Source organism: Polyodon spathula, chromosome 10 (genome assembly GCF_017654505.1).
Source record: "Polyodon spathula isolate WHYD16114869_AA chromosome 10, ASM1765450v1, whole genome shotgun sequence".
Taxonomy (NCBI): Eukaryota; Metazoa; Chordata; class Actinopteri; order Acipenseriformes; family Polyodontidae; genus Polyodon; species Polyodon spathula.
Genome location: NC_054543.1, coordinates 3,048,230 through 3,055,912, shown reverse-complemented (window position 1 = coordinate 3,055,912; position 7,683 = coordinate 3,048,230). Strand labels below are relative to the sequence as shown.

The window sequence follows — 7,683 nt, the reverse complement described above, 5'->3', positions numbered from 1 at the left end:
CGCAAAGCCTTAGTTTGCAAATAAGAAAATGGCGGCTGTGCAAGATGGGCCGATTGAGCCGGAGCCAGAGAATGAAATCAAAACAGAAGCTTCGAATGAGTTTCCGGGGAACCCTGGCGACGCCAGCGGAGGGGTCCCCCCAACAGCGCCTGTGGCTGCAGTGGCTACAGAGAAGCCAGCCGCTGCAGCTACGGACTCGACGGAGCGCCAGACCCTGCTGGCTGTGCTGCAGTTCCTCAAGAAGAGCAAACTCTTCGAGTCCGAGGAGATTCTGCGACGCGAGGCAGGGTTACTCAATGAAACCGGCGACTCGCAGGGCGCTGCCCCCGGGGGAGCAGGCTTGGGAGGCGGGGGAGGTGCAGAACCAGAAAGCGGGGATGCCTCTTCAGTCCTTAGCAGAGTGGCCGGGGCTGTTGCTGTAGCTCAAAGCGCGAATGCAACTCCAGCGCCTGCAAAGGGTAAGCTGGGAGTGAGCGTGCTTTATTATTTTAAAACATGGTAACTCATTTGTAAAAACTGTTGATCAAGGAACTGAAGACGAAATTAAGTTAAGACTTCAGTTGCATTACCTTTTCTTTACGTGTAATTTAGTTACCCAGCAAAGTTCTTTTGTGCAAAGCAATTAGCTACCGGTAATGTACTACTTGTTGTATTGTAGGACTACACCGAGGCATAGTAAAATATTGTATTTTTTGCAAATACGTTAAATTCCAAATCTAGTATGTTTTACAATGGCTGCAAAAAAAAAAAAAAGTAAAAACGTGTCAATGCAATAATGTGTTTACATTTTGTCAGTGGCACCGGTAGTCACCGGAGGGGAAGACCAGCCAGATGTAAACGTAGTGTTGGCGGCCTACAGCCAGCAGGGGGACCCGGTCCTGTACCCGGTTTATTACAGCGGACTGAAGAGGTTCATAGACTCGGTGCTGGACTGTCACCGAGCAGAGCTGTCCCAGGTCTTCTACCCGCTCTTCGTTCACATGTACCTGGAGCTGGTTTACAACCAATACGAGAAGGAGGCCAAGGCATTTTTTGACAAGTAAAATCCACATTTAAAACTCTTTAATTGATCGTTTGTTTGCCTGTTTTTGTTTGTAGTTAGATATGCGGTTATTAATAAAAATAAACACATGCAAAAAACAACTTGTGTCACTCCATGTAAATGGTATGTCCCCAACTTTCGTGAAGGAGTTAAAGGTGGTAATCGTTGAAGAAAGGGATTGTAGCCCTCATGAACAACTTAAGAACAAATTCCATTAACTGTATAGGCGAGGTTGACTGTGTCTCTCTCCCATTAGATTCCATGGGGATCAGGAATGTTATTACAAGGACGATTTACGCATTCTTTCTGGACTGACCAAGAGCGAGCACATGAAGGGGAACGAGACCCTGCTGGATTTCCGGACCAGCAAGTTCGTGCTGCGGATCTCCCGCGACTCCTACCAGCTGCTGAAGAGGCACCTCCAGGAGCGTCAGAACAACCAGATCTGGAACATCATCCAGGAGCACCTCTACATAGACATCTTCGATGGGATGCCTCGCAGCAAGGGCCAGATTGACAGCATGTCTGGGAGTTTGGCTGGGGAGGCGAAGCGGGAGGCTAACAAAGCTAAGGTGCTTTTGCCTCCGGGAAGTGCTAAAGAAACTGAGGGGTGCTCGGGCTGCTGGGATTTAACTGAGGCGTTTTAGAGATTCTGTGTCCAGGGAAATCCTTCACAAATGCAATACAAATAGCAATAAAATTAAAACCTAGGTGGCTCATTGGACAAGTTTATAACAAAAGTTATTGCAGTTTAGTGGATGTAGTATGGGAGGCATAACAAATAAGTTCAGTGGACTAGAGTCTTTTTTTCCTTAGTCTTGAGGTTTGGGGGCTATCGCATCACAAACCAAGATTATTCAGTTGGACAGAACATACTCAATGCTTTTCATTGATTTTGAATTGCTTCAGGTTTTCTATGGGTTGCTGAAGGAACCAGAAATCGAGGTGCCCCTGGATGACGAGGATGAAGAGGCTGAAAATGAGGAAGGAAAACCCAAAAAGAAGAAGCCCAAAAAGGACAGCACGGGATCAAAGAGCAAAAAACAGGACCCTAACGCTCCACAGCAAAGCAGGTGAGCTGAGCTGAGCTGGGCCTCCTGCCGACCAGACGCACCTTTTCAGGTTTCGCCTTGTTTATAATATAAAAAGGGAGTCATTTTATCAGCTTGCTAAATTTACTTTACATTCCTGTTTCACTTTAGAATTCCTCTCCCAGAGCTGAAAGATTCAGACAAGCTGGATAAAATAATGAATATGAAAGAAGCCACCAAACGGGTGCGTCTGGGTCCAGAGAGCTTGCCGTCCATTTGCTTCTACACCTTTCTCAATGCCTACCAGGTAAGAGGGACATTATTGCTTTACTGGGCTGCAGTATTAAAATAACATTGTCTTCATTTTGGAAGCACCTAAAGAGGTGGAAAAGAAGCGTTTGTGTTTGACTGCTTTGCACTTAATAATGCAAATCAAAACCAGCGGATTGTGTCCACTCACAGTGATGAGACACATGGATGAGTTGGTGTTAGAATATGTGCGATTTTGTTTTTTTAGGGTTTAACAGCAGTTGATTTTACGGATGATTCCAGTCTGGTTGCTGGAGGTTTTGCAGATTCGACAGTGCGAGTGTGGAGTGTCACCCCAAAGAAACTGCGGGGTGTGAAGACTGCAGGAGGTAAACGCTGACTGAAGTGGGGATATACACTGAGGAACTTGTCTTGTCATGCTGTAACCTGCACATTTTAAATCCCCATTTTGTCAGGGCTTCTTTAGGGTGCAGTGACCTGCTCCAGTCCTGTTCATGTTTATACTGTGTTAAAATTCTGTGAGACTGGTATCCAGTTTGTTTACATTCTGCAACAGTAGTTTCAGATCCAAACTAAAGACTTCCTATCACTTCACGAACAAAACGGGCGTGTTTCTGCAACGAATTGTCAACATGTGCCATTGTAACTCAGGGAAGCAAAACATAATACAAGCAATTTAACTATTTTAATGTTTGGTGCGTTGTACTTTTAAGAAGTTGAACTCCATTATGCCTGATTGCTTGTTAATATGGTCAACTAATCGTTCTGTCCAGCAATAATCTTGGCGGTATGTTTGATGCAGCTAGAGAGGGATGTAGCTAAATTGTTCTTGAACCTCTTTGTGATTTGTTTTAGATCTGAGCCTGATTGATAAAGATTCTGACGATGTGCTGGAGAGGATTATGGATGAAAAAACTGCCAGTGAGTCCAAGAACTTGTATGGGCACAGTGGACCAGTCTATGGGATCAGCTTCAGTCCAGACAGGTAAGGACAAGGCTGGCATACAGGATGCAAATGTGGTCAAGCCTGCTCACAGCTTGTAAAGAACCATTTAAAAGCAGCTTTATGGAGAGTTAGTCTTCTGTGCAGGTTTGTCTGTATATTGCCAGCTGAGCAAATGTATATATTAATTTACCCTATGTGTTTGTTCTTAGTATATTTTTATAAATGAAATAAAAAAAAATCTGAGCCTTAAACACCCTTTGTACTACCGTTTAAAAAAAAAAAACTAAAAACAAAAAATACATTTTTAAAGTTTTTTTTTTTTTTTTATATTAGTGACAAACAGTAACATAAGTGGGTAAACTATTAAATCTCCTTTTACTAATCGGGACACTGATTAATTTCTATTGTATGTAGGCAAATTAAATCCAAATGGTGCTAATTTGTACATGTCCATACTTTAGGAACTACCTTTTGTCATGCTCAGAGGATGCCACAGTTAGGCTATGGAGTCTTCAGACCTTCACGTGTCTAGTGGGATACAAAGGACACAACTACCCTGTGTGGGACACCCAGTTCTCCCCCTATGGGTACTACTTCATATCGGGAGGACACGACAGAGTTGCTCGGTAAGAAACTCTTCCGCTGTCAAAGCTGCTGTAATACTTTGTACATTTCCCTCCTGTGGTGGCCTGTTCAGGTTCCTCTTGGTTTCACTTTTATTTCGTGGGATTGTTCTTGTACTGCTGCCCAATTCCAGCGACGTGTGTGATGGGTTTTGATTCTTGTCTTTTTAAAAGCCTCTGGGCAACAGATCACTACCAGCCTTTACGGATGTTTTCTGGCCACCTTGCTGATGTCACTTGCACCCGATTCCACCCCAACTCCAACTATGTAGCCACAGGCTCAGCTGACAGGACCATCCGACTCTGGGATGTACTGAACGGAAACTGCGTCCGTATCTTCACAGGGCACAAGGTAGAGTCAAACAGGAAATACTTGCTTCATGGAGATCAAGAAGCCTGTATTTTGGCGTGCGATTTGTTTAATTAAAAACACTAAACAATGTCTGACTGTCAACCCATGCGTTTGTTCCTAGGGCCCAATCCACTGTCTGGCATTCTCTCCAAATGGGAAATTTCTGGCATCTGGAGCAACAGATGGAAGAGTCCTGCTCTGGGATATCGGACATGGATTGATGATCGGTGAACTCAAAGGGCACACGGACACTGTCTATGCACTTAAATTCAGCAGAGATGGAGAGATTCTGGCATCAGGTCAGCCAGAATGCATTTTATGTGTTGGTATAATTGTGGCTAGAAATATTTTACCAAAAATTTGTACTAATCTATTCTGTTAACATGTGTATTGTTGAAAAATTAGGCACTATGTAAAGCTTACTTGATGCAACATTCGTTCATATTTTTATATCTTCATTTTTCGTATTTGTTTCACGACAGGCTCCATGGATAACACTGTTCGACTATGGGACACAGTAAAAGCTTTTGACGATATAGAGACAGATGATTTCACTGCAGCAACTGGACACATTACACTTCCAGAAAACTCTCAGGAGCTGTTACTGGGGTCATACATGACCAAATCCACTCCAGTCATACACCTCCATTTCACACGCAGAAACTTGTTGCTCGGTGCAGGGGCATATAACCCTTAGCAATTGGCATCAAGTGGTCTGCTGAACCTGTCTGTGCATTGCACATTAATGTTCAACTGCAGAACATAGGAAGCCAGGGACTTTTACTCTGAGAGCATGGAAAGCTGCTGTGTGGTTGATAACCATTTAGCCTTGAAGTGCAGTGTTAGATCAAGAGGAAGAAAATGCTTCAGAACGCACAGACTATTAAAGTGCTCTTCACATCTGCCTTTGAACCTTGCTTGGCAGTCTCAGCTTATTTGCCTGCTAAAACCAAGGCCTATACAAAAATTAGAAATAAGGCAGTATTCAAAACCCTCTAAACCACAATAATGGAAATGTGAAAAGTATTGGAAGCCTTCATGGTGGTGTTTTGTTTTACATAATTTATTTTCCTTTTTCTAAAGATTTTTTTTTTTTTTTTACACCCATGAATATAGTTGCAGTGACAAGCCCAAATGTCTCCATGAAGGAAACAAAAAAACCAAACTGAACCAGTGGCTCTTCACAGCCAAGTTACCCCCTGTGCTGAGATGATAATTAAATTCGGTGTTGTTGACATCACCTGTGGAATTGTTTAATTATTTAGCTGGCCTTCTATTGTGTGTGTGACTGCCCTGTTATTGAAGGGTAAAACTCATCCAAGTACCAATAGTGGCCAATCTCCCATGAACTTCAATGATGTGACTTCCCCTGACCACAATCACTGCCAATGTAGTGTGTGTGCAGTTTTTTTTATATAGTTTTATATCATGTAAATAAAAAACAAAGTTTCTATATTTGAATTTCATGTTCTTTATTTTTTCAACATTGATCACTTAAGAATTCAGCTACAGTGTTGATGATGACAAATGTGACTCACTCTGCATAACTGGAACCTAAAAAACACAAAAAGTCAAGTAATTAACTTTTAAAAGGGGGGTACTGTAGAGAGACATTTCTTATTAGAAGTGAACAGGCCTGGTAATTGCAAAATATACTTTGTAAACAATTCCAGTTTGAGAATTCAGATGTCACAGTATTGCATCTTACCATTCATTATTTTGCAGTAATTGCTGGGGTCTGTTTCTTGGGCTTCAGTTTAAAAAACAGGACAATGGCAGCAATGCCTGCGTATGTCGCAAGTACACACTAGAATAAAGAGAGAGAGATGAGGTGAATTGCTGTTTGACTTCTTTCTCAAGCTTTAGGCCCAGGTGTCGCAATGCTATTTTCCCCACATAGTAGGTGGACTTGCATGCCCAAACCAGACAATAAGCATGTTAAATTCTTCTTTACATCTACTCAGACAAGTACACACGACTACATTGTAGTTGTTATTTATATGTTACTGCCATGTGTCCTGGGACCTCCCTGGAATTGAGACTTGTTGTATTAAGGATTAATTACACTGGCAATCAAAATGTGTATAACAACTTGAATTATTACAAAAGCATCTCCACGTACCCATAATCTGTTACTTGACAATCTGAATTTAGAAATACATGAATAAAAATATCCTAATCCTAACAGCAGGCCAGATTTTGTTTCAGACACATGAAGCTTGAATAGCAATGGCATGGCAAGTTATTTCAAACCTGGTACACCCAAAAGTGTGATAATAGATGACAAACAAACCAGCACTGAATGTGTTCAAGGGCGCTGGAACTAGGGGTGCGGTAGCACCATTTGGTTTTGCATGGCTTCCATCATATGCAGGGGATACAGTTGTGTTCAATGGCTTTCAGCACCCCCACTTTAAAAAATGTTCCAGTGCCACTGTGTGCAGGTATAAACACACACCTGGGTTACAAAACTGATGCTGTGTGGACAACCTCAATATAATCCCAAAGGGCTTTCAGGTCACCACACAGGCTGTGTTCAATGTGACTGTACAGCGGACCAGTGTTAGACTTACGTTCCTCCTGCCCGTTATGGTGTAGGCATTGAAATATTTCTGGAAACCAGTGAACTGGTGCTGAGATCCTGCGTCGTGTCCTGCCATTATTCCGGTTCTTACCTAAAAACTGAAAAAAGAGATATGAAGCAGCAAGTCAAGTACGTTTAAACTTGCTGTACACTTTTGGTCGTAAGAAAATATTACAAGCAGGGCAACGTTACCAATACCGTATACATTCTAGCGGTGCATACACACATCACCGCAGTTTTAATAGGCCCCACACAGCCATTTTACTCAGGAGTCAAGTTCGCTGCCTTTGCATTATACTTATAGATGGTGTATTTAAAAACTACCGGCACGCTGCCATACACACGCTTTATACTGAAATGCATTTACATAAATAAATACTATTATACTCTGCACCGTGTCGTAGGCCCACGTTGTTTATACTACTTCCTATCAAAATGACTAATTTTATATTTTTCAAATCAACTTTAAATTGTGTTTAGAGTTTACTGTGCCACTTCACACTGATAAGTATATACCCGATTATCCACATCCTTTACTTAAACATGTCCCATATACACACAACCTTACTAGACAACAATTATCCTTAACATGCCAGCCGCAAATCGCGAAACCTTTAATGCATTTTGTGGCGACTTCAAATTAACAAAGGTAAGTAATTTATGTTTTAACTTGCCCCTCACCTTGCCAAGCTGGACTCCTTGAGCTCGGTGAGTGAGTGCCCTTCACAGCAGCTGGAAAACAGACTAGCGGAGGCGCAGCCGCCCAGAGAATACGACGATTGGTTGTAAGCGAAGTCAATCAGGAAATACAAAACTCCTATTGGTCTAAAATTTA

At 42.2% G+C, this 7,683-nt stretch overlaps 2 protein-coding genes across 2 annotated transcripts; one reads left to right on the top strand and one right to left on the bottom strand.

Moving 5' to 3' along the window:
* The first annotated feature begins 18 nt into the window (after positions 1-18).
* LOC121321728 (transcription initiation factor TFIID subunit 5-like) lies at positions 19-5,663 on the top strand. Its single transcript, XM_041260818.1, has 11 exons — positions 19-458; positions 796-1,039; positions 1,299-1,614; positions 1,952-2,115; positions 2,245-2,380; positions 2,591-2,711; positions 3,199-3,328; positions 3,751-3,915; positions 4,087-4,264; positions 4,386-4,563; positions 4,747-5,663. Exons 1-11 carry the CDS (start codon positions 29-31, stop codon positions 4,959-4,961), a joined length of 2,277 nt encoding a protein of 758 aa, XP_041116752.1. The 5' UTR covers positions 19-28; the 3' UTR covers positions 4,962-5,663.
* Positions 5,664-5,719: 56 nt separating this feature from the next.
* Positions 5,720-7,634, bottom strand: LOC121321730 (ATP synthase membrane subunit K, mitochondrial-like). The gene is made up of 4 exons (XM_041260822.1): positions 7,530-7,634; positions 6,838-6,946; positions 5,973-6,071; positions 5,720-5,818 (listed from the first exon to the last, which is right to left on the bottom strand). Exons 2-3 carry the CDS (start codon positions 6,922-6,924, stop codon positions 5,979-5,981), a joined length of 180 nt encoding a protein of 59 aa, XP_041116756.1. The 5' UTR covers positions 6,925-6,946; positions 7,530-7,634; the 3' UTR covers positions 5,720-5,818; positions 5,973-5,978.
* Positions 7,635-7,683: the final 49 nt, after the last annotated feature.

What these genes read in the sequence shown, in the direction of transcription:
- LOC121321728 (XM_041260818.1), top strand. Translation starts at nt 29, where the DNA reads ATGGCGGCTGTGCAAGATGGGCCGATTGAGCCGGAGCCAGAGAATGAA. An exon ending in CCTTTCTCAATGCCTACCAG is followed by an intron (nt 2,381 to 2,590) that starts GTAAGAGGGACA and finishes TTGTTTTTTTAG; the next exon opens with GGTTTAACAGCAGTTGATTT. An exon ending in TGGAGAGATTCTGGCATCAG is followed by an intron (nt 4,564 to 4,746) that starts GTCAGCCAGAAT and finishes GTTTCACGACAG; the next exon opens with GCTCCATGGATAACACTGTT.
- LOC121321730 (XM_041260822.1), bottom strand. Translation starts at nt 6,924, where the DNA reads ATGGCAGGACACGACGCAGGATCTCAGCACCAGTTCACTGGTTTCCAG. An exon ending in CCATAACGGGCAGGAGGAAC is followed by an intron (nt 6,072 to 6,837) that starts GTAAGTCTAACA and finishes TCTTTATTCTAG; the next exon opens with TGTGTACTTGCGACATACGC.